The following is a 26,744-nucleotide window of genomic DNA, read 5'->3' as shown; positions in this document are numbered from 1 at the left end:
AGGCTTCACTTCAAAGAGAGTGGGGAGAGGCTTCACTTCAAAGAGAGTGGGGAGAGGCTTCACTTCAAAGACAGTGGGGAGAGGCTTCACTTCAAAAAGAGTGCGGAGAGCAAGGAGAGCTTCACTTCAAAAAGAGCGCGGAGAGCAAGGAGAGGCTCCACTTCAAAAAGAGCGCGGAGAGCAAGGAGAGGCTCCACTTCAAAAAGAGCGCGGAGAGCAAGGAGAGGCTTCACTTCAAAGAGAGCAAGGAGAGGCTTCACTTCAAAAAGAGCTCGGAGAGCAAGGAGAGGCTTCACTTCAAAAAGAGTGCGGAGAGCAAGGAGAGGCTTCACTTCAAAAAGAGCGCGGAGAGCAAGGAAAGGCTTCACTTCAAAAAGAGCGGGGAGAGGCTCCACTTCAAAAAGAGCGCGGAGAGCAAGGAGAGGCTTCACTTCAAAGAGAGCAAGGAGAGGCTTCACTTCAAAAAGAGTGCGGAGAGCAAGGAGAGGCTTCACTGCAAAAGGTGCGCGGAGAGCAAGGAGAGGCTTCACTTCAAAGAGAGCAAGGAGAGGCTTCACTTCAAAGAGAGCAAGGAGAGGCTTCACTTCAAAAAGAGCTCGGAGAGCAAGGAGAGCTTCACTTCAAAAAGAGCGCAGAGAGTGGGGAGAGGCTTCACTTCAAAGAGAGTGGGGAGAGGCTTCACTTCAAAGAGAGTGGGGAGAAGCTTCACTTCAAAGAGAGTGGGGAGAAGCTTCACTTCAAAGAGAGTGGGGAGAGGCTTCACTTCAAAGAGAGTGGGGAGAGGCTTCACTTCAAAGAGAGTGGGGAGAGGCTTCACATCAAAGAGAGTGGGGAGAGGCTTCACTTCAAAGAGAGTGGGGAGAGGCTTCACATCAAAAAGAGTGCGAAGAGCAAGGAGAGGCTTCACTTCAAAAAGAGTGCGGAGAGAGGGGAGAGGCTTCACTTCAAAGAGAGCAAGGAGAGGCTTCACTTCAAAAAGAGCTCGGAGAGCAAGGAGAGCTTCACTTCAAAAAGAGCGCAGAGAGTGGGGAGAGGCTTCACTTCAAAGAGAGTGGGGAGAGGCTTCACTTCAAAGAGAGTGGGGAGAGGCTTCACTTCAAAGAGAGTGGGGAGAGGCTTCACTTCAAAAAGAGTGCGGAGAGCAAGGAGAGCTTCAATTCAAAAAGAGCGCGGAGAGCAAGGAGAGGCTCCACTTCAAAAAGAGCGTGGAGAGCAAGGAGAGGCTTCACTTCAAAGAGAGCTCGGAGAGCAAGGAGAGCTTCATTTCAAAAAGAGCGCAGAGAGTGGGGAGAGGCTTCACTTCAAAGAGAGTGGGGAGAGGCTTCACTTCAAAGAGAGTGGGGAGAGGCTTCACTTCAAAGAGAGTGGGGAGAGGCTTCACATCAAAGAGAGTGGGGAGAGGCTTCACATCAAAGAGAGTGGGGAGAGGCTTCACATCAAAGAGAGTGGGGAGAGGCTTCACTTCAAAGAGAGCGCGGAGAGCAGGGAGAGGCTTCACTTCAAAAAGAGTGCGGAGAGAGGGGAGAGGCTTCACTTCAAAGAGAGCAAGGAGAGGCTTCACTACAAAAAGAGCGTGGAGAGCGGGGAGAGGCTTCACTTCAAAAAGAGCGGGGAGAGGCTTCACTTCAAAAAGAGCGTGGAGAGCAAGGAGAGGCTTCACTTCAAAAAGAGTGCGGAGAGCAAGGAGAGGCTTCACTTCAAAAAGAGCGCGGAGAGCAAGGAGAGGCTTCACTTCAAAAAGAGGGGGGGGAGGCTCCACTTCAAAAAGAGTGCGGAGAGCAAGGAGAGGCTTCACTTCAAAAAGAGCGCGGAGAGCAAGGAGAGGCTTCACTGCAAAAAGAGCGCGGAGAGCAAGGAGAGGCTTCACTTCAAAGAGAGCAAGGAGAGCAAGGAGAGGCTTCACTGCAAAAAGAGTGTGGAGAGCAAGGAGAGGCTTCACTACAAAAAAAGAGCACGTATAGCAAGGAGAGGCTTCACTTCAAAAAGAGCGGGGAGGGGCTTCACTTCAGAAAGAGCGCGGAGTGCAAGGAGAGACTTCACTTCAAAACGATCGCGGGGAGCAGGGAGAGGCTTCACTTCAAAAAGAGCACGGAGAGCGGGGAGAGGCTTCACTTCAAATGGAAGAGTGGGGAGAGGCTTCACTTCAGAAAGAGCGGAGAGAGGCTTCATTTCAAAAAGAGCGCGGAGAGCAGGGAGAGGCTTCACTTCAGAATGAGCGGAGAACAAGGAGAGGCTTCACTTCAGAAAGAGCGCGGAGAGCAAGGAGAGGCTTCACTTCAGAAAGAGCTGAGAGAGCAGAGAGAGACTTCACTTCAAAAGGAAGAGCGGGGAGAGGCTTCACTTCTGAAAGAGCATGGAGAGTGAGGAGAGGCTTCACTTCAAAAAGAGCGCAGAGAGCAAGGAGAGGCTTCACTTCAAAAAGAGCACGGAGAGCGGGGAGAGGCTTCACTTCAGAAAGAGCACAGAAAGCGGGGAGAGGCTTCACTTCAAAAAGAGTGCGGAGAGCAAGGAGAGGCTTCACTTCAAAAAGAGCACGGAGAGTGAGGAGAGGCTTCACTTCAGAAAGAGCACAGAGAGCGGGGAGAGGCTTCACTTCAAAAAGAGTGCGGAGAGCAAGGAGAGGCTTCACTTCAAAAAGAGGGCGGAGAGCAAGGAGAGGCTTCACTTCAAAAAGAGCGTGGAGAGCAAGGAGAGGCTTCACTTCAAAAAGAGCGCGGAGAGGTTTCATTTCAAAAAGTGTGTGGAGAACGAGCAGTGGCTTCGCTTCAGAAACAGCACAGAGAACGGGGAGTGGCTTCACTTCAGAAAGAGCACAAGGAACGGGGAGTGGCTTCAATTCAGAAAGAGCACAGAGAGCGGGGAGAGGCTTCACTTCAGAAAGAGCACAGAGCGCGGGGAGAGGCTTCACTTCATAAAGAGCGCAGAAAGTGGGGTGGGGCTTCACTTCAGAAAGAGTGGGGAGAGCCTATCCTATCGTTTCCTCTATCGGATCCTCTGTTCAGTTCAGTGGAACGACCTCGTTCAAGAAAATCAAGTGTGATATCACAGGCAAGCAGGTAGGTGATTGGTTGGGAAAGAAACTATCTGTTTGGTGAGTATTTGGTAAGTGATTAAGGTCTATTCTGTCAGCCTCAGTGCACCCAAAAGTTTTCAGAGCCCTGCGCAACCTTCAACCCACATGTTCAGAAGGACTACTTCAGAATGGCCTTCACAATAGGAATACCCTTGTTCTACTTAATAATGGTGTGAAAGGTGAGCAGCAGAGGCAAGAGGCTCTGAGTGTGAGGCGCTATGACGGCAGACAGAAGCCTGATACATTTCCCATGTTGGTCCTGCATTTGCACTGGATTTTACTTCCTGCTGTAGGCAACCAAGCTCCATAGGAAACTTGGGTTTAGGTTTGGCACAGAAACCAGTGTAACATCAGCGTAATTTCTGCAAAATACCATTCAGAAAATTCAGCTTCCAAATGTCTTTATAGGGAAAGCATTGGCCTAAATATTGAACCTTATCAATCAATATCTGCATCAGACTCTTCTACTAAAGCACTTAAAAACTGTAATAAATGAAATATAACAACATGTATTTATATAGCAGCTTAATGTAATAAAACACCCTAAGGTGCCTCACATGAGTTTCATAAAGCAAAATTTGACATCAAGCCACATGAGGCAATATTAGGGCAGATGGCCAAAAACTTGGTCAAAGAGGTAGATTTTAAGGAGCATCTTAAAGAAGAAAAGAAGTTTAGGGAATCAGTTCCAGAGCTGAGGACTTATCGGCCACCGATAGTGGAGCAATTAAAATTGGGGATGCTCAAGTGGCCAGAATTAGATGAGCACAGATATCTCACAGGGTTGTGGGGCTGGTAGAGATTGCACAGATAGGAAGGGACAAGGCCATGGGGAGACATGAAAACAAGGCTAAGAATTTTTAAATTGAGGCATTGCATGACCAGGAGCCAGCATAGGTGAGTGTGCACAGGGGGATGGGTGAAATGGCAATATTCTGAGAAGTTATTCCTGCCCAACATGCACCTACCCTTAAAATGGAGATTGCCAGTACTGTAATGGGAATACCTATAAGGCACTGCAACCTCTCTGTACAATCATAGAAAGCTCCATATTTTAAGAATGGAAAATCAAGAGTATGCAGAATTAATTATTTAAATTTTAAAGTGCACTCATATAGACAAATCGTAATGGCTTATGTTTGGTCCCCCCTGAGGTGAATGCAGATGAGACTAGACAGGCCCACATCACTTGTCACTGGGACTACCCTTGGGCCATGTTTCAAGTATTAGCATGGATGTACAGTATGTACATATTATGTGCATACAGCCAACACATTTATCTTGTTATGGACAGGTAGAAAGGGGTGTGGGTAGTTTCCACTGGCCACCTCCCAACTGACTGCAATCATGTTTTGTTAAAAATGCTGCCTGCATTACCTCCTGAGTGTCTTTCGGGTCAAATAGACAGACAAATGACAGGTTTTCTCTTAGGTTAAAAAAAAAGTAACTATTTTTACACAATTCGTGAAATAGTCACAAACTCACCACGCACACATTCACCCACATGCACATAAGAATAGATAGATAGAGAAAAAAGGGTAAGTAGTTTAAAGTGAGGTAGGTGTTCGTGGTTTCCGGTAAACCTGTTGAATTTTCTCAGGAGGACAGTCTCTTTTAAAAGGTTCAGGCCTGGGTGTTTGTCGTCTTGAACTTGTTGTGGTGTTGTAAATTTTCTGGTGGTTAAAACTTCAGACTGGAGGTGGTGATCACTTTAAGTTTTCAGCTGCAGCAAGTTGAAGTGTAGAATTAGTCGCAGGGCTGCTTCCTTGCTTGGCTGGACTGCTTTCTGAAGGTATTGGCTTGATCTCCCCATCTCTCTCCAGAGGGTTACCTTTTTAAGATAAAAATTCATCCTACGATAGAGTTTCTGTTAGGAGAGACATGGCTCGCTCCCCTGGTGTGACCACACAATGGACCAAGATGTAGAGACCGTGGCTATCAATTGATGGCTGAATGGAGACCCTTCTGTTAACATGGTGCTATTTCACATCTATTCAGCTTTGGTTGATGCTGTGAGTCCGTCGGTCTCCAGAATCCTTTGTTAGTTCATTCATGTTGATAAGAGTCATTACTGCAACAGTGCCCTTTTCAATTTCAGAGGGGTTCTTCCTGGAGCTCTTTCAGACGAGGTTAATAAGTTTCATTCTTGTAGACAGGATTGTTGATTTCCAGTACAGGAGGGGTCAAGTGACTGCTACTCCATTTTGACTGTGGTATAAGTGGCCATGTTCTTGTAGTTTTGTTTAACAGTTGATTTTTTAAAAATTCATAATCTTTCCATTTCATTGTTTTTTCATCACGGCTCCTTCCGTGAAGGAGGGGTTCACAGTCGCCTCCCCCTTGCCCTTCTTCTTATTTGACCGCAACAGGGTTTATTCTTTTTAAACAGTGGTTGTGCTTACCACCTCTGTGAGTGTTTTATCTTTTCTCTTTACTGTGATCATGAAAGAACCCAATTGGATAGGTTTTCTGAGTTTAAACAAGAAAGAGCTAAGTTAACACTTTAACCCTGATTTAAAAATAATAAAAAAATATGCTACACATTCACGCACACATTCACAAGGGAATCACACACACATAAATAGATACAGAGGGAAAAATAGATTTGGTGGTTGGATTGAAGTCCAGAATAAATGGAACTTAAATACAGTCTGTGAAGTGGATGATCCCGTAGTCCTCGGCTGAAGCTGTATTCTTGAAGTCCTCACTGGTTAAAGTGCACTTTGTGGTTGGCCTGCTTTGCTCAGGGTTTTCTTGAAGGCAGAATTGTAGTTGGCTCTCTTCGCCTAGTTTCTGGCTGTTGCAGTCTGAAGGCTTGGAGGGTCCACAGTCACAGATAGTTTTCAAACTTGATGTTTTCTGGAGAGAGAGAAAGGGAAGCATGCAGCCTTCTCTGCTGCTGTACACTCAGTTACTGCTTGTCTCTTGTGAGTGTAACAAAACTTCCAGTTTTTCCAGAGATAGACAGACGGTCATATGGTTCTCCCAATCGCTTTTGTATTTAATGAGGCCCAAAGTCTAAAACCCAAAATCTCTCTTAGGTGGGGTTGTCAGTGTTCATCCCCTGGAGGGATTTCTCCACTTATGAATGCCTCAAGATAGCTTTGACTGTCCTGCTAACGAGGGTGATCTGCATAATCTATTCAGTTAGACAAAACATTGATCTGGCTGGATATCTTGTTAGACTTTTGTCTCCGGTTCAATCTCCTGGTATTTCAGATGCAAATTACAGTGGCCATCTTGGCTGCTAGGTTTTTAAAGTTAACTGTAGGATTTTTTCCATTAAAAGTCTAATATAAGTTTCCAACTGATGAAATTAATATTTCTCATTTGGCATTTGGATTTTCTTGACGATAGAATTAATCCATCTTCTGCAAAACTGTAGGACAGACAGGACCAGAGACTTCATCACCTCTTTCTCAATCCTCAATCATATCCTCTCTCAGACTATATTTCTCCAGAGATAATCTCACATCTCCTTGAGCTTAACCTGATAGTTACAAGCTCTCAGAGTGGATATAATTTTGGACATCTTCCTCTGTACTTTCTCCAGGGCTTCTAAATCTACCATATGTGAGCATTAAAACTGGACACGATGCTCCCAAGTGTGATCATGCTGAAGCTTTGTACAGCCTAAGTAGAGTATTCTTAATTTTAGATTCTATTTTTTACCAATACAACATTAAAACCCTAAAATAAAAGCAAAATACTGCAGATGCTGGAAATCTGAAATAAAAACAAGAAATGCTGGAAATACTCAGCAGGTCTGGCAGCATCTGTGGAGAGAGAAGCAGAGTTAATGTTTCAGGTCAGTGAACCTTCATGAGAACATTAAAACCCTATTTGTTTTTCCAATAGCCTAGTTATGCTGCTGTGATCCTTCGGTGATATATCCAGTATGAACTCCAGGTTCCTCTCTTGCTGCATAGCCTTCAGTGAATACTTTTGAATGGTTCCTTTGTTAACCTCATTCAACTCATTAATGATTATGAACAGCAGTTATTCAACACAGAGTCTTGCAAGAGTCCACTCATGAGCTCGCCCCATGCTCGTTGCCATTCATAATAACCATTTGCCTATGAGATTGCAACCAGTTACCTATCTAGCTGACTGCAAATACTATATAATGTAACCTCTTCCAATAGGCATCGATGTGGCCCTTTATCAAAGGCTGTCTGGAAATTAAAGTACATAACCTCTACTGGATAGGCATCATCCACTAGTTTGGCACTTTGTCAAAGAACTCAATTGGGTCATCCCTTCAGTCTATTGGAAGTGGGGCAAAGAAAGAAAAATCTTGGATTTATGTAGCACCTTTCCTAACTTTGGGACACCCTAAAGCAGTTTACAGCCAGTGAAGTACTTTTGAAATGTAGTCAATGTTGGAATGTAGGAAATGTGGCAGCCAATTTTTGTACAGCAAGCTCCCACAAACAGCAATGAGATAATGACTAGATAAACTGTCTTAGGTGTTGGTTGAGGAATAAATGTGAGCCAGGACACCCTAGATTTTGTGCTCAAGTCTCTGGGCTGGGGCTTGAATGCACAACCTCCAATCCAGAAAGGAGAGTGTTACCACTAAGCCATAGCTGGCACCTAGTCCTCAGTATACATGCCATTAGGTCATCTAATACATCTCCTATTTCCTTCAGCAGTCTGGGATGGGCAGCTGTTCAGACAGGTTTGAACAGCTTAATCCTAGCTAAGACCGATTCTGCATTTACTTTCATAGAATAATTTTCAGCTCCAGCCCTAAGCTGGCACCTTAACATTATCTGCAGTAGTGAAAACTGAAACACACACGAGAGAGAACATGATTATAAAATGGATAAACTGGAAAATTTCAACGCTGCTCACTCGTGTGGTACCCCATGCCTGGGTTTTGGAGAGGTGGTGACACTGGGGAATTGTGATGGCTGTTATCTTCAGCAGACATATCTTAATGGCCTGATCCTGTAGCCTACACCATATTTACATTCCATGTGCAGACTATTAAATGACACTGCCTATTAGACCTTTAGCAATCACTAAACACAATTACATACAAAGAGGAACAACCTTGTCCCTCTTCACATACTCACCGACATATAAATCAGCTGTTTTAATTTCGTATTACTCATTGTGTGTTTTCTACAGTAAGTACACATAATTCGAAGGAATCCACTTTGAACATATTGCAAAAGTTCAACACGTTTCCACTGAAACCAGAAATTGATTACTTTGTTGCAGGAAAAAAAAATGTCAAGTGTAACACATTAATTTCTTCATTTGCCACTTGTGTTTTAATTTTTGGGTAGGAGATGCTTATTTTAAAGAAAGAAAATTGTTTAATTCTAGAATTTTTTTCAGAAAGTGAAGTTAATGCTGTAATTCATAAAAACAGATATTTTAGCACAATAGGAGATCATTCGTCCCTTCTTGCCTGCACTGAATTTAAGCCCCTCTCAGTAGCCAATTTTGCGCAGTCCCATTTTCCAGTATTTGCCCCATATCTTTCATCTTTAAATGCAATAATCAATTTAGCATCAAACACCACTTGTGGCAAAGTATTCTCCATCCTGATAACCATGCAAAAAGTGCCACTGAATTGCTCTGTCTATGTATATAGTGCTTATCTTGAGATCATGGTCTCTTGTCATTCCTGTTGCCTTTTCTCACTTCACCACCTTGTCTCCTTGCACACACTTTTTATCCATTTTTGCCAGCTGTGTGGAATTAAGGGTCAGCCACTGATTTATAATCTTCAAGTTTATTGTCAGCAGGCAGATTCTCTAAATGCTTTCCACCATCATTTGTTCAATTAAAGATGACTTTTTTCGGCATTACCTCATCTGAGTATATTTGCAGAATTGATATTAAGAACAGAGTTTCTTACTGTCTTTTGGAAATAAGATGCAAAGTTAAATTTCAAGGCTCACTGATTTTAACAATAAATAGATTAATTTCATGTATTTTTCCGCCTGTTTAATAGGTTAGTTTGTCTCTATTTGTTGATGGATGTAAGCAAGTTGTAATAAGTGTCAGCATGGCTTGGTGCTATCATACTCGCCTCTGAGTCTAAGGTTTGTGACTTCAAGTCCCCCTCCAGGATCTGAGCACAAAAATCTAGGCCGATACTCCAGTGCAGTACTGAGGGAGTGCTATGTGGTCAGAAGTGCCACCTTTCTGATGCAACATTAAACCGGTGTCCTGGCCAATATTTATCCCTCAATCAACATCACAAAGAAAGCAGATTATCTGGTGATTATCACATTAGCTGCCATGTTTCCTACATTGCAACAGTGGTTACACTTCAAAAGTACTTCCATTGGCTTTGGGCATCTGGTAGTCATGAAAGGCACCATATAAATTCAAGTCTTGTTTTCTCAACCAATATCACTAAAAACAGATTGGTCATTTATCTCTCCATGGTTTATGGGCACTTGCTGGGTGCAAATTGGATACCATGTTTTTCATATTACAGCAGTGACGACATTTCAAAAATACTTAATTGGCTGTAAAACATTTTGGGACATCCAGTGGTTGTGAAAGGTGCTGTACAAAGGTAAGTTTGTTCTTTTCAAACTTATTGAGCAAACTCGCATGTTCAGTTGAACGTCTTTTTATACAGTCATGCCCTTGATCTTTCAGTTGTTCTTGCTTTTAGAAAAAGTTAGTATCAGCAAGAGCCCAGACGCCATGGGCATTCAGAGGGTGTTTTGAAGAACTTGAAGCACTTGCACAATGGAGCAGGCTATTTATTTCACCTCTGCTACCCACTGCATGTGTCTGATTCTGTGACTATTACCTTCCATTCCATCTGTCTTCAAATAGAGTATGTTTGAAAAAGCTGCTGTTGTGCAGATGCAAGACTGGGAACGTTATTCAGGGGACAAGTAGATGCTAATGAGATGCTGCTGTATTATTCTCATCTTTGCATTAAATAAATAGATAGAGAGTCACCTATAAAGGGTGTTATCCAGTAGAACAAGAGACCTAAATCATGGTACAACATGGCTTATCGTGAATTCTGAAACTGCTTTTCAAGAAGAATGGCATGAGTTTTATGACATGAGATCTCTGTGCTCCTCCAGTTCGAACCTCTTGCACATCATTGATTTTTATTGCTCCACCATTGGCAGCCATGCCTTCAGCAATAGGCTCTGGATTCCGTTCCTAAACCTCTCCACATCTCTGCCTCTCTTTCCTTTAAGACGCTTTTTAAAACCTACCTCACCTCCTTTTATCTCCTTCTGTGACTGTGGCAAATTTTGTTTGCAAACACTCCTGTGAAGCACCTTAGGACATTTTACTACATTAAGGATGCTGTAGAAGGATGTGTTGTTTTATAGGAAACCGAGAAATGGCATCTCATGGGGTAGTTATTTTATCCGTGGCATGTTACTCTTGGTCTGTTTTTTCTCATTATGGTACTTTTGGGGTTAAAGCTGGGTTCGCTTTTTTAAAGAAGTTGCGCTCTCCAGTGGTTGAACAACAGCCCAGGAACAGAGACAAGGTTTGAATTTTCAAACCCAGCTGGGAGCAGGGACGGCAATTTGAAGAAGGCATTCTCAGAGGTTGGCATAATTTTCAAAGTGCAGCCAGCAAGGAGGGAACGAATCAGGTGCTCGCCTCCAATTACGTGCCTGTTGAGTTCATTAACAGGCTTGTCAGCAGCAGGGAGCTCTTTTCAAAGGCTCCAAATGGGGAAAACGCCATGCGGGGAGCAGGACAGGGTTGTGAAGATGTGAGCATTATAGACGGACATGAGAGCTATGGGATTAAATTAAATCAGAAGCAGTAAATAACACTCAGCTGCCTCAGATGTGTCTCAGTCTGGGTATTGTTGAAACTAGAAGACTTAAATGTAACATTGGAGAATGGCATGAAACCAGATAGGGAAGTGAGCCTGCTGGAATCACAGTGGCAGCTAGAGTTGGCACGGGAAGGCCTGGTGAGTGTTCAAGGCCCAGCTGATGGATGTCAGATAGGAACAGGCAACTCTGAAATTGGACAGAGCAGCCAGGTTGAGCTGCTGCAGATGCGATCTCCTGGACAGCAGGAGGCCAGAGGAGCACATGGCAGGGCTGCAAGGGGAGGAAGGCGCTATCCAAGTCATGGGTGCACAGGCCAAGAGTCAGCTACCTGCAAATGTCAGAGCGCCAGTGCCATAGGAGACTGCAACTATCTCGGCAGATGGTCTCGGTCCTTTGTGCTCTGGTCCACAATGACCTGAGGCCTCACGGCCCTCGTGACAGTTCCCTACCTGCAGCGGTCAAGGTCTCAGGCACCCTGAACCTCTATGCAACTGCTCTGTTCCAGGGATCAGCTGTGGACCAGCAGGCATCTCATTAGGCCATCAGGTAGGTCATGGATGCCCTTTTCAGGAGGGCAGGGACAACTTCTGCTTTGGCACAGATGGGCCTGTGCTGTCACACAGGGCATTCAGGTTTGATGGCATCAATGGATTCCTTCAGATGCAGGAGATCATCCATGTGGCATCAAGTCACCCAGCAACCGACCACTGAGATCCATCTACAGGAAGGGCTTCCACTCCCTCAACATCCATAAGGTCTGCAACCACAAGAGCTTCCTCCATGTATGCACTTATTTTCCAGACAGCTGCCATGACTGCTCCATCCTCCGCCAGTCCAGGCTGCCTCAGTCCTTCACTCTGTCCCCCAAAGAGCACACCTTGCTCCAAGGGGTCAAGGAAAATCCCTTGACGATATGACTACTGACCCCTTTGCTGGAGTCCCAGACACAGGCAGAGAGGAGAAACAACCAATGCCACCTCTCAGCAGGCCCAACATTGAGCAGGTCATCGGATTTCTGAGGATGTGAATCTAGTGGCTGGATTGGTCAGAAAGCACCCTCCAATGCCCTCCTGCAAGAGTCTTGGTCATTGTGGTGGTCTGCTGTGCACTCCATAACATGGCCCTCCAGAGAGGTGTGGACCTTGAGGACAGTAGGCCCTGGAAGGAGATAGCTCATCGGCAGAGGAGCAGGAGGTAATGGAGGAGGAGGAGGAAGCGGAGGTGGTGGGGGATAACACTGAACAGAGAGATGCCCCTGCTGCACGACGAGTGGCCTTCTCCAGCCACCCTCTGGGAAGAGGACCTCCCTCCTCTCCCTCACAGCCTGCAGCATTGGATCCAGATGGGCATTGATGAGGTGAGGGTCTGCCGTGCCCCTACTGCCAAGCCTCCAGCTCCCCTGTGACATCTTGCCTTCTCTCTGGTGCTATGGAAGGCAGTTCTCTCCCTCAGGACAACCAGCAGCCTCTATGATAGCTGCCGTGTAAGTCTACATGAACCCCACACTTGATCTGTCCCACTGCCATTTTCAATCACACTGGCTCTATGTGGACATGCATCCCGTCTCCATACCAATGAAGGCTTTCCCACTTGAAAGTAGCAATCTGAATCAGTTTCCCAAAGGAGGCAAGTTTCAGGCCAAAAAACCTAACCAGGCTTTTGTTTCCCGCCTCCACTTTGAAAATCTGGCCCAATGTTTCTGTTGTATAGGTCAGGAAGTCGTTACTCACATTCTTGTTCAGCTCCTGGCTTTGTTCTAAAAACAGTCCAGTAGGCTGATTGTTCTATAAATAAGGTGGATGTCTATGTCCATTCAAAAAACATCAGAAAGAGTTGAATTTATCCCAGGAAAGAACCTGATGCAGTTGAGAGATGCAGACCTGACCTAAATAAATGTAGGTTCAGTCTTTCTGAAGCCCTTTGCTTCAGGTTGAACTTGAAAGAATACACCAGGTATATATGTACCAGAGATCATCTTCCCTGGGACACTGGTCCTTCCAAGACTGAGGGACAAGAGTCTCAGTGAGAAGTTGGGCTCTTGTTGCCAGATAAACTTTTTGTCAGTGGGCCCTATGTTAGGTGCAGTTTGATTTGGAGCTGTAGCAGTGGAATACATCTGCTTTCTACATCTGTGAGGTAGTAGTTATAATCTGTGTATTGTGGTAAATCTGCAGATAATCTCTTCGAATAGAATCATAGAATTATCTTTGCTTTCTTAGCTCTTTAATGTTATTAAATCTATTGTTTATGTTGTATCTAATCCACAGACTGGTGATATTTATTGTGTCACTTCCTGAAGTCTAGGAAATCATAAGGGAACTTGTGATATATCCAGTTAGCTGGGAATAATAATGAGAGTTTCTTTTAAACCCCTTGATCTCTCTCTCTCTCTCTCTCTCTCTCTCTCTCTCTCTCTCTCTCTCTCTCTCTCTCTCTCTCTCTCTCTCTCACATAAGGAGTGAGGCTTCCCCTTGGGAATGGTCTCTGAAATTGAGCACATGGAAAGTATCTGAATTAAACAAAGCATAAGAAGGGCACATAAATGTTGTAGTAAACTGAAAACTAACGCTACATAAGATGATCTCTTGTCTTGAAATCGCCACCCATCAGCCTCTTCCCATCCCCCAGTTTCCTGCCCCTCTGATGCTTCTGGGCCACATACCAGTTGACCACGAATGTCTCTGTTAGCCAATCACATGTAAGCACGTATGAGTGGTGTGGTCAATGTGGCCCCATCTGATTTTTTTGAATTCCCCCGCCCCTCACCTGCCACATCTGAGGAGATACCATCTCTCTGTTTATGGTGGTCTTAGAATGGTGTAACTAACATTCAAAATTTGACAGTGAGGGTTGAAATCTGGATTCCTCTGCTCTGTGGCAGAATGTGCTGGTGCTTCAATACACAGCAATTTTCTCTAGCTTAACCATATAGGTCAGAGATGAAACTTTCATCTCCACCATGCAGCAGGAAGGCCCCAGGTTGGATCCTTGGTCTATGATGAGTTAGCTGATCTCAGCCGAAGCATTGTCACTTTTCACTGTTTCCCTTGGTTAGGGAAGGGAAAGTTGTTTGGGATGGTGGAGGTTGATTGCTATGCAGCAGCCCACACTGTAAGGGTGAGTGTGAATGCTTGGTGTGGACCAGATAAGGGATGGCCACCATCTTATGTCAGCCATGGGTCAGTGGGTAACACTCTTGCCTATGAGTCAGAAGGTTGTTTGTTAAAGCTCCACTCCAGAGTCTTGAGCAAAAACTCTAGGCTAAAACTCCAGTACAGTTCTGAGGGAGTGCTGCACTGTCAGAAGGTACCGTCTTTCAGGTGAGAAGCTAAACTGAGGCCCCTTCTGCCCTCTCAGGTGTACATAAAAGATCACCGGGCACTATTTCCCACTGCTGTCCCACAAAGGTCTATCCTTATCCCCCTCCTGTTTCTCATCTACTTGTTGTCCCTTGGTGACATCATCCGAAAGCACAGCGTTAGCTTTCACATGTACGCTGATGTCTCTCAGCTCTACCTCACCACCACCTCTCTGAACTCCTCCACTGTTGCTAAATGATCAGACTGCTTATCTGACATCCAGTACTGGATGAGCAGAAATTTCCTCCAATTAAATATTGGGAAGACTGAAGCCATTGTTTTTGGGCCCCATACTAAACTCCGTACCCTAGCTACTGACTCCATCCCTCTCCCTGGCAACAGACTAAACCAGTCTGTTAACAATCGTCGTATCATATTTGACCTAGAGATAAACTTCTGACCATGTGCTTGCGCCATCGCTAAGACCACCCATTTCCACCTCTGTAACATCACCTGACTTCACCCCTGGCTCAGCTTATCTGCTGCTGAAACCCCGATCCATCCCTTTGTTACCTCTAGACTTGACTATTCCAACACATTCCTGACTGTCTCCCACATTCTACCCTCTGTAAATTTGAGGTCATCCAAAACTCAGTGTCTTAATCACACCCAGCCCCAGTCACCTATCACCCCTGTGCTCATTGACCTACATTAGCTCCCAGTCAAACAATGCCTTGATGTTAAAATTCTCATCCTCCTTTTCAAATCCCTCCATAGCTTCGCTCCTCCCTATCTTTATAATTGCCTCTAGTCCTACAACCCTCCGAGATATCTGCGCTCATCTAATTTTGGCCTCTTGAGCATCCTTGATTTTAATTGCTGCACCTTTGGTGGCCATGCTCCCTCAACCCTAAACTCTGGAATTCCCTCCCTACACTTTTCTGCCTCTCTACCTCGCTTACCTCCTTTAAGGCGCTCCTTAAAACCTTCATCTTTGACCAAATTTTTTGTCATCTGACCTAATATCTCTGTGGCTCAGTGTCATATTTTGTTTTATAATGCTGCTGTGAAGCATCTTGGGATATTTTATTTTATTAAGTTAAAGGCACTGTACAAATCAGGTGGCAGGACTATATCTCCAACACAGAAGTCCTTGAAGCGGCCAACACCCCCAGCTTATACACACTACTGAGTCAGCGGCGCTTGAGATGGCTTGGCCATGTGAGCCGCATGGAAGATGGCAGGATCCCCAAAGACACATTGTACAGCGAGCTCGCCACTGGTATCAGACCCACCGGACGTCCATGTCTCCGTTATAAAGACGTCTGCAAACGCGACATGAAATCGTGTGACATTGATCACAAGTCGTGGGAGTCAGTTGCCAGCATTCGCCAGAGCTGGCGGGCAGCCATAAAGACAGGGCTAAATTGTGGCGAGTCGAAGAGACTTAGTAGTTGGCAGGAAAAAAGACAGAGGCGCAAGGGGAGAGCCAACTGTGCAACAGCCCCAACAAACAAATTTCTCTGCAGCACCTGTGGAAGAGCCTGTCACTCCAGAATTGGCCTTTATAGCCACTCCAGGTGCTGCTTCACAAACCACTGACCACCTCCAGGCGCGTATCCATTGTCTCTCGAGATAAGGAGGCCCAAAAGAAAAAGAAAGAAGAAAGACAAATGTAAGCTATTGAGAAGGGTAGATATCATGGTGTCCTTGGAAATAATTATCCCTCAACCAGCCTCACTAAAACAGATGATCTGGTCATTTTCTCACTGCTTTGTGGGATCTTGTGCGCAACTTGGCTGCCACATCTCCTACATTACAACAGTGACTACATGTCAAAAATACTTAATTGGCTGTAAAGCACTTTAGGTCATCCTGAGGTCGTAAAAGGCACTGTTCGTTCTTCTGTCTGCACAGCTGGATAGCCTGATGACATTAATTGTTCTGACTCACAAATAAAGAATTGTCAATTGGGTGTGGTGCCAGAGGCCAGTATCAGGGGAATGAAAATTATGGGATGGGAGGAAGCATTCTAAATGGTAGAAAATGTAGGGTGGCACTTGATACTTCGCCTGTGTTGGAGGCTTCTGTTTCACAGACACCAGCAGCTTAACTCAGAAAAAAATTACGCCCCTCAGCTTCAAATTATGTGAGAACTTTTATTTCACAAAAACACTTTTTCATATGATTGGAACAAATAAACCTTAGTATCTGAGCTTACTTTTGTGATTAATATTGTCTCATTTAAGCAATGCTTTGATTTGGATTTTTGTGAGAATGCTACAACCTTGAACTGTTAACTTCAAGAATATTCCTACCCACAAAGAGAAGCATTGCAGTTGCATTATTACTGTAGTTAGTTTATGTTTTACTGGAACAGAGAAAATAAAGAGGATCTTATATAAATGTTCAAAATTATGAAAGATTTTGAGAGGGTACACAGAGAAAAGTCGTTTTTGGTGATTGGTGGATTGATAAAAAGGGAACACAAACTATTATCAGTAAAAGAGCAAAGGGGCAAGATGGGAAGCATTTCTTTATTCAGAATAATTACCACTCAGAGTCCTTTACCATATGGCTGTAGAGACGATAACATTGAATAATTATTTTAAAAAGACAAAATATAAAAAGGATACTGGGGGAAAAACAGTAATTGGGATTAGAATAGATAACATGTTGAGCAACTAGTTAAATGACCTGTAATTTCTATTGTCCTATTATATATTCACACACTGCTATTTTGCTGTAACTTTGTTTTCAATTACCTAAAACCATGGCCATCACACCTCTTGACAATTCTGATTTTGAGCTTTGATTACTTTTCTGTTGCCAACAAAAAGAAACTCCTGATAAGAATAGATTCAATCCCATGACAAACCTGTTGCTTTGATGACAAAACACATCATCCATTGATAATCTGCCTGAGTGGAGCTCAAGTGGCTTATGATTCCACCTCAGAACCTCATGTCATCACCTGCTTTGCCACACTTGCAGTCTCTGGATGTTAATTATACGAACAGTATGTGCTGTGAGCTCCATTCATGCTCCGACTCAGCACATGCAGATGATATTATAAAACGGAGAGAGTAGTCTTACTAACTTTTTCTCATATCTCACTTTAATTACAAACCAGTTTCCAATGTTGCAGTTCTCCAGCATAAACCCAGGTTTTGCTGAATTTTTCAATTTATACCTTCTGGCAGATTTGCCAACATCAGAAGAGATACACGATCACTAATATAATTTGAAATTGGCTTTCCGTACAAAGTTGAAGTCACCTTCGTGACTCTCCACCGTGCATCGCTGGTTTGAGCTGAGCTCTCAGTTTGTTCTCAGGCAGACTCAAATAGGAAGTCCTGACAGCGAGCAGAGTTCTGGCAGCCACACAACCTGGGTTTGTGCAGAGACTATCGGAAATGGAGCTGCCTTGCGAGGTGGTGCTCCTGGCCTCAGATGCCACCTACGCTGCCTTGTTTACCTGGACATTGCTGCCTTCAAAGGCAGAACTGTGGGACACAGAGACGATCGGAAAGGGGAACGGTAGCATAATGGTAATGTTACTGGACTAGTAATGCAGAGGCCTGGATTAATGTTCAAAGCCCACCACAGCAACTGGAGAAAGTTAAATTCAATTAATTAATCAATCTGGAATAAAATACTAGTCTCTTGGATTGTTGTAAAAACTCATCCGGCTCACTAATGTCCTTCAGAGAAGGAAATCTGTTGTCCATACCCAGTCTGGCCTACATGTGATCCAGACCCACAGCGACTCTTCAACTGCCATCTGAAATGGTCTAGCAAGTCAAAGTTGTAGGCAGCTCACCACCACCTGCTTAAGGGCAGTTAGAGATGGGCAATAAATGCTGGCTGTGCCAGCGACGCTCATGCCCCAATCACAAATTTTTTTTAAATGTGTGTGGGTGCAGATTGCCAAGACACTAGGATTGGCTTGATATCACAACAGAGCAAATGGTCCCTCTTATTGCCTTCAATGAAGGCCACTTCCATGGTTGGGAATGAGTTTCGTCAGTTGATGGAACCAACCAATGAGCAGTTGGTGGGGGCAGGACTGGGAGAGGGAGACGGGAACCTCCCTGAGGTACAGGTTCCATTGGCCAGTGACAAAAATTGGGAAAATTGTTTAGTCATGGGTTGGTAAGGAAGGATTATATCCTGGCAGGAGATAGAGGCATAAAATGAGGATGTAAAAGAGCAGTACTTGAGAGTTTCCTTTTCTTGGGTGCAGAAAGGCTAAGTAAATGTACCAAAGACAGTAACAGTGGGGCAGAGTCAGTTTTGAAGCACCAACAGCCTTCGCTGATACAGCTTTCCTTTCTGTTCCAAAATCCTTGGTACTTTGTTATCTAAATAAGGCTGCGCATCACATGCTGTTGATCAATGCAGAAAGGCATGATATTAAAATAAAGTCATTTCATATTAAAATCAAGTGGGGCAAAGGATGATTTTTAATAAATACTGCCAGGACTGCTGGCCTCACATTTTCCTGGGAGCCATCACTGTCATTAGGGTTTAAAAGCTTTATTTGATTTTATCAAGAAATTCAGCAAGTATGTAATGTATAATTAGTTACTGAAAACCTGCTATAAGACAGTAAGCTAAGCATTTCTCAGGATACATAGTCAGCCTGTCAATGGTCACAGGTCAACCACCTCCCCACTCCCTTCCACCCCAACCCCCTCCAAATTTCAGACATCAGTGGAGATTATCATGCTCTTCATGTATTACAAAGGAGCTTGAAAGCTGACAGTTCCATTTAAATGATGTGATGCATTGCATGCTTGCTGTGTACAGCCATCATAAGATGCCTAGAAAGTAATAATTCGCTGGTCATCATTAACCTATAAACTTCTGGAAGTTTTGGCGGAGAAGTAACCCTATAAATGTTAAATAAAAACAGAAAATTCTGGAAATACTCAGCAGGTCAGGCTAAATATCTGTGGAGAGAGAAACAAAGTTAACGTTTCAGGAAAATGATCTTTTATCGGCACTGGAAGATGTTAGTTTTTAAGTAAGTACAGAGACAGGGAAGGGTGGGGTAAAGGAAAAACAATTTTAATACTTTTCCTGGTTCTGTATATGCTTAAAATCTATTAAAATGTCCACCTCATGAATGTTAACTACAGCAGATAGGTGAATGAGCTTGTAACCAAAACAAAACAATCAGTTTTGCTTTCAATCCAGTGCCATTGACAGTCCCCAGTGGCTCGATTGGTAACTGCACCATCCAGGTTGGTACCAGCTTCAATGTGGAGTAGCACAAAATTCATTCATAGAACTCCATAGAAATTGCTCTACAGAGCCAGTCCATGCTGATGTTTACCCTGCACATATGCAGTAGTCCTAATCCGATGTCACCACTCAGTTCTCATATGCCTTTATTCTTCTTCCATTCCATCACCTTTCCAACTCATTCTTAAATGTTGACGTGGTCCCCGCTTCAATCACTGACTCTGGTAACACATTTCACAGCCTCACAATTAAAGATGGCAGTAGGAGTTCAGCAGTTTGTCTCAATGCCCCTGGATTAGGGAGGGAGGTTAATGGGGGAAGCTGGAATGTGTGCATTTATGAACATCCAGTGAGTACTTGGTATGATGCCCTACACTGCTGATAGCCTGCTGAAATCCCCTCAGTAATGCACTGAAGTGTCATCCTGGGTTATGTACTCATGGCTCTGGAGTGAGCCTTGAACCCAAAGCCTTCTGCTTCCAAGGTGAGAGTGATGCAAGCTAACTCTTAGCCTGGGCAAACCATACCCTAGCAGCAGCCAGCACTTTCAGCGAAGGATAGCAATGCAGAATCAAGCATCAGAGGTGCTGTTAGCCTTTGTGGGAGCGATTATAAAGTACCTTTTTTAATGTAATTAAAATTATGCAGAACTCCTTTACACTCCAAATACAACATTTAGATGCCATTGTATTGCAACATTCAGTTCAAAAGTGTAGGTTGTATTTAATGCTGTTGTCTTCTCCTCCCATGTTGTGAAGATTTCTGTTTCTGGGAATTTGTCACCAAGGAAGTCCCTATATCGCACGCTCTCTGATGAAAGCATATGCAGTAATCGGCGAGGCTCTTCATACAACAGCTCCCGAAGTTCAATGCTTGAACAAGCACTGCCGAATGACATCCTATTCAGCACCACCCCACCGTACCACTGCACCCTACCCCCGCGTGCCTCACTCAGCCCTTGTGCCTCTGGCCTACGCAGTGAGTAAACAGCAACATTTCTCCCTCTGCTAATCACAAAGTATGCTATAAAATAATGTTTCCCCTGCTGTGAAATAGCTGGTTGGGCATTTTCTAGTGGTGGATGTGTACTCGTTAAAACTGTAACTAATCAAAATTTGCTGGAGAGGGAGTCCCATGCAACTGAGGATCTTTGCATAGAGCAAGTGCCAAGAGTGTTTGTGAACAGCAAGAAAAGTGCATCTTATTGTGAACTTTGGAAGATTTTCAGATGACTTCTGATGGGACAAGCTGATCTTGCTGTATTTCCAAGCTGGCACTTTCTCTCATCACTTGGAGCCTCTTGCTTCAGTGTTTGATCAGTATTTTCAACTCCTTTCAGAGTGGGTCTGCAATTTGTAGAAATTGCAAGAGGAAAACGTTGTTCTGATTTTCGAATATTTGTAAATACCAGTTCTCGCTAGTAATCGCCAGACTGTTGCAGTGTGATTCACAGTACCCAGCAATTCACATATATTATGCAAAGCATGGAGAAAGTCACAGGTGTGCTGAAAATATCTCAGCAGTGGCTATTGCACTTAAAGTGAAACTTTTCAACACATTTAACTAAATGTTTGAATTGTAATTGTTTATAAGAAGTGTGGTGAAACAGACCTAAGCAGAGAGTTTAGTGAGAATAACTATTGTTCCAGCTGTTTGGGGAGCAATGGGGAGGAACAGAGTCTTTCTGTCCATTTCCACTTTATATTCTTTGGGCGCAATATTTCCTGGCCTCCACTGACTTAGATTCCAAAATGACACATTTACCCCATTAATTTCAAACTTTAAAGAAAACAGGGATAATGATGGCACATTATGCGACACATTGAATTACCAAAATGGAGTTATTGGCATATTGGTGTGACACATGCGATCGCCAGAATGACACATTGGTGCATTTAAAGACATACTTTCTGCCCTTAAAGAATTTATGCCTTTTAAAATGGGGATCAAATTATGCCTGGTCCAATTCTATAACATCACTTCATCTGAAGACTACATTTGGTCTGGATTCCCTCTGTGTATTGCCACGAGAGATCAACCAGTAGTAATTCATTTTGTTGCTGCTTCACGTATCTTATTCCACTTTAAGACAAGTTCTATGATGTAAATAGGCAAAAGTCAGGAGGCTTTCTTCAGCCTTTAACACTCCCTGTCAGACACTTTGCTAACCTGCCAATCCACTGATGAAGATGTTGATAGAATGACCTAGAAAGCTTGATATTGAAAATGTTCTTTTAAGTATCTCATATAATTCCAATTGATAATCCATAGACTCGTGCGAGCCAATAGTAGCTTTTAAATATCAAAAAGCTCATCCTGTGCTTGTGTATCAGACACAGTCTGCAATCTGTTATATGGTTGTAAAGTTACTCTGGGTTGAGATGGCATTATAATCCAAAAGAGGAAAGCTTAAGTTCTTTATTAGCTTTGTCTCCATGGCGTCTTGGATCACTAGGCTCATGGTCCAGACTCCGCATTGTCCCACATGACAGAAACACGTTACAAGTCTATGTGGGTTTCCGCCGGTTTCCTCCCACAGCCAAAGACTTGCAGGTTGATAGCTAAATTGGCCATTGTAAATTGCCCCTAGTGTAGGTAGGTGGTAGGGAATATGGGATTAATGTAGGATTAGTATAAACGGGTGGTTGTTGGTCGGCACAGACTCGGTGGGCCAAAGGGCCTGTTTCAGTGCTGTATCTCTAAATAAATAAATATTTCCTCAATTCATTATCACTAGGTACTGTAACGTATGGTAATGTTTCTAGACAAGTAATCCAGAGGCTTGGACCAATAATCCAGAGAATACGAGTGCAAATCCACTACAGCAGTTTGAGAATTTGAACTAAAAATCTGGAAATAAAAAGCTGGTATCAGTGAAAGTTACTGTGAAGCTGTTGGATTGTCATTATAAACCCAGCTGATTCACCAATGTTCTTCAAATAAGGGAAACCTGTCGTCCTTACCCATTCTGGGCCTATATGTGACTCAATCCCACACCAACATGGTTGACTCTGAACTGCCCTCTGAATTGGCCTAACAAGCCACTCGGTTGTGTCAGAAGCGCTACAAAGAATTAGTACCTTACCATACAGACTGCAGCGCTTTAAGAACGCATCACAGCCATCTTCTTAGGGCAACTAGGCACAGGCAATAAGTGTTGGCCTTACCAGTGATGCCCACATCCTAAGAATTTTTTTAAAAGTCTCCTCAAAGTGGACCCCATATCCCTTACAATCAGGATTTAACTCTATCATGCAACTAGATATTGGACAGTAGTGTGAATAAAAGAGTTAACAATGAAACCCCTCATTGCATGAACTGGATATGATAACCTCATGTGTGCCCACTATGCGCTTCTCCTATCTGCTAACAGGAAAGCTGATCAACACTGTTACAACGAGGCCAGTTATAAGTTAGCAAACTAATTTATTTTCCATAAATCTGTAAACGAACAGAGTAACGATTGCAGTGAATTTCAACCTATTTTGTAATGCTCCTTGTGTTGCTACCTGTTACTGGTGTAAATACCCTCATCACCATTAATTTCTCTGAAACTGGTCAATAATGAGCTTAAGGAGACAGTCCTTACCAATTCTGACCAGTTTGTGTCTGCAGATCACATATTTCTTTCATTTTCAGTTAGACAAGAAGGCAAAGGTGTGACCTCAAGCCCTCCCCCATCTTTGTGTCCACGCATAGGGCAGCAGAACCACAAGGCAACTAGCTACCATCTGCCTGGAAAACTAACCCCCACTGCACCCACACTCACCAATCCAGTTTCCTTTTTATTTCATCCTTGGGATGTGAGCATCGCTGGTAAAGCGAGCATTTATTTCCCATCTCTAATTTCCCTTGAGAAGCTAGTGGTGAGCCATCCTCCTGAATCACTACAGTCCATGTGGTACACCTACAGTGCTGTTAGGGTGGGAGTTCCAGGATTTTAACCCAGCAACAGTGAAGGAATGGCAAGTTAGTTCCAGGTCAGGATGGTGTGTGGCTTGGAGGGGAACTTGCAGGTGGTGGTGCTTCCATGCATCTGCTGTCCATGTTCTTCTTGGTGGTAGAGGGCATGGGTTTGGAAGGTGCTGTTAAAGGATCCTTGGCGAGTTGCTGCTGTGCATCTTGTCGATAGTATGCATTGTTGCCACTCTTCTGTGGTGGTGGGAGTGAATGTGCAAGGTGTTAAATGGGGTGCTGATCAAGCTGCTTTGTCTTGGATGGTATCAAGCTTCTTGAGTGTTGTTGGAGCTGCATTCATCCAGACAAGTGGAGAGTATTCCATCACACTCCTGACTTGTGTCTTCTGGATGGTGGACAGGCTTTGCAGACTCAGGTGAGTTACTCGCTGCAGAATTCCCAACCTCTAAAGTGAAGCCATTCTTGCATTACATGTGCAAGCATCAGTAAGGAGTGTTGGAATATGTTAGTGACCTCTCCATTGTCTCAAACTAATGTGGCTAACCGTCTAGGTGTCTCCTCTATATCCTCTTGGGAGAGGTTAATAAAATACCCCATTGTTATAGTGTTTCTCTATCAAGTTAAAATGTTGATTCTGTACAATTAATCCTTGGAATCCCAAGACTGAGTTCACATCAAAGCATAACATCTCTACTAGGCCAAATCTTGAAACATGATGGGAACAGTGATATTTCCAGCATCAAAAATCCTGCATCAAACAGCAAGCTCCTGCCTGTGTTTTTACCAATTAGAGATGTGGGCATCGCTGGCAAAACAGGCATTTGTTGTTTGCGCCAGAAAGTGGTGGTGGGCCATCTGAGTAGTTTGCTAAGTCACTTCAGAGGGCAGTAAAGAGTCAACCATGCTGAACGGTAAAGTGGGTGGGACACTGAGACAAGATAGATTTTTACTGTCTAAACAATATCAACTTTATTCAAAATAATGAATTGTAAATAAGCAATAACAATCCCTGCACCGTGCAGTAAAACATGCTATGATGGGCTGGATTTTATGCGCACCCCGTGGTGAGTTTGAAGGCGGGGAGAGCATTTAATCGGGCAAGTTCCCGCCTCCACCCCAATTAAGTCAGAGGCTGGAAGGCCCATGAACAGCCTTCCCGCCTCGCTGCCATTTGAGGCCCTTAAGTGGGCAATTAATGCCCAATTAAGGACCTCTTCCCACCGCCGCTGGTATTAGCCCACTGGCAGGCAGGCCTGTCACCATGTCGGGAGCACAAGCAAACCCATGCAGGTTGCTTGCCGATTCCCAGGAGTGGGGGCGTGTCCCTTGTTAAAAGGCACTTAGTGCCTGATCGAGGGACTTGGCATCGGGAAGGGGGAGCCCACTGAGAGCCACACCCCTGCCCATGCTGCCAACCCCCCCCCCACAAGACTCGCTCCCCCCAACAACCTCCACCCCGTGAAACACTGCTCACCATCACTCAACTGTGGCTTAGGACCATCGACAATCCTGGGCCTCGGGTGTGTGCATTAATGGCAGCATGTACCGCCATCTGGCAGGGAGACACCCTGATCAATGGCCTTTGGATCTGTTCCATGTAGGTTTTGAGTAAAATGGTTGTAACCAATTCTAGAGCTTCAGGCCAGGGAGTGCGTAACACCGTTCGGGTGGTAATGAAGATTAATGAAGGAGATGCACCTGTGGACTGAACCTCCTTCATTAAGAAAATCCTTATTTATTGCTGTGGTTTCCAAGTTGCAGACATCTTCTGCCTGCAGGACTTCCCCAGCAGTGGATATTTCAACCTGACGGTTAAGAACGTGGTGGGTTGCATGAAGCTCCTGAAGGTGTTCAAGGAGAGGGGAAACCAGGCGCCGCTGTTGATCCTCACAGTGGAGCCACTCTTCATGCTGACGTCACAACGTGACCAGGTGGTGACAATCCACCTCTACAACTCCCATGTTTCTGTTGTGGATGCACTCACCTTCCTCACCAGGTACGTCAAGGTGGCCAGCAGCAGCACTGATGTTAAGCACCCATTTGGGATTTGGACCAGCAAGCAGCAGGTCAAGGTGACCTTGAAGGTCAATGCCAGTGGAGCCATCATCCATCCACCCTCCAGCTTCGCTATCGGGGGAAGTCGAGGCTTCTTGGTCTATGTGGGGCAGCCCAGAGTTTGTTGCACCTGTGGCAAATCTGGTCACGTGGCAACTAACTGCAGCACAGTCGTCTGCAAGAAGGAAGGCCATCAGACCGAGGACTATAAGCAGAGTAAGTGTTGCAACCTGTGCAGTGGGGCAGGCCACCTCTAGAAAACCTGCCCCAAACGCTGCCTCAGTTATGCTCAGGCAGCAAGGTCTAAGGAAAGGCTGGGAGAAGCAATGGTGAACACGCCTGGTGCTGGGAAGGAGACAAGCAACCCTCTCCGCAGCGAGGAAAGTCTACCTGAGAAGGAGAAGAAAGGGGAGGCAGCTGCAACCAGTGACCCAACACCTACCCGTGCCTAGAAACTCCTCTGCAGACAGAATCAATGGAGGAGGAGGCAGCAGATGGACAAACTGGTCAATGACAAGTGATACAGAGGAGGCTACCATCTGAGACAGACAATGACAGCTCCTCCTCATTGGACGAGAAAGGGCCGGAACGATGGCACCTGCAAAAGAAGCAGCAGAACTCAAAGGAGCTGGAAGATAAAGCCCCCCAGCTCCAGGGCACTGGAAACTGTGATGGGCCCAGCGCGCCTTAAACCCAAAGCGCCGAACCCAGCGAGATGCCCAGTGCACCCCAGCTCCGGAGCACCAAGAGAAACGAAGTGGCTGGTGCACTCCAGCTCCGGGAAGCCGAGAGCAGTTATGTCTTCGAGGAGGAACAGAAGGGAAAGACACCACCAGCAGATACAGCCCAAGCCTTGCTGCCTATAACACCGCCTCCCCCAATGTCAACCCAGTGGAACAAAATCGTCATGAGTAACCAGGAGGGGTTTCTGAGCCCAGCGAATGTGAAACAGCTTGTGTACACTATGGGTATGCAAGAACATACCCAAGGACTGGGACTAGCAAGGACACCTGGTGTGGGAAGCAACACCCAACTTTAAAATGGGTGTAAAGATTGCTTCGATTAATGTGTGTAGCGTTAAATCCACTAGGCGATGTGTTTCGACCTTGGGCTACCTCGCCAAGCAACGGTTGCGATGGTGGTCCCACAGGACATCGATCTGGTCAGGGGGAAATGATTCCCATTCCTCTGGCCTGGGTATTCTGCTGCGGGGAGACAACTTCACCAACTCCGAAGTTAAGTAAGTGGTGGGCATCATGTACTCGTAGCAGATGTAATGTACAACAATGCTCTACTCCAGTTGATCGGTTCAATGCAGCGAGCGGCTGACCGTCTTCCAGCAGCTCCCACTGC

The 26,744-nt window shown here is 44.7% G+C and overlaps 1 protein-coding gene across 5 annotated transcripts in view; it reads left to right on the top strand.

The window, feature by feature from the left end:
- Positions 1-26,744, top strand: part of sipa1l2 (signal induced proliferation associated 1 like 2) — a 581,962-nt gene that overhangs the window by 510,368 nt on the left and 44,850 nt on the right. For all 5 annotated transcript variants that reach the window (XM_068020936.1, XM_068020919.1, XM_068020901.1 and 2 more), the window contains one exon: positions 20,177-20,396. In XM_068020936.1, coding sequence (XP_067877037.1) covers positions 20,177-20,396 — 220 coding nt within the window. The remainder of the gene's footprint in view (positions 1-20,176; positions 20,397-26,744) is intronic.

The sequence above is a fragment of the Heterodontus francisci genome, chromosome 3, assembly GCF_036365525.1.
Source record: "Heterodontus francisci isolate sHetFra1 chromosome 3, sHetFra1.hap1, whole genome shotgun sequence".
In the NCBI taxonomy this organism is placed as follows: domain Eukaryota; kingdom Metazoa; phylum Chordata; class Chondrichthyes; order Heterodontiformes; family Heterodontidae; genus Heterodontus; species Heterodontus francisci.
Note: the sequence above shows the minus strand (reverse complement) of the source record. Positions and strands in the feature narration are given on the sequence as shown.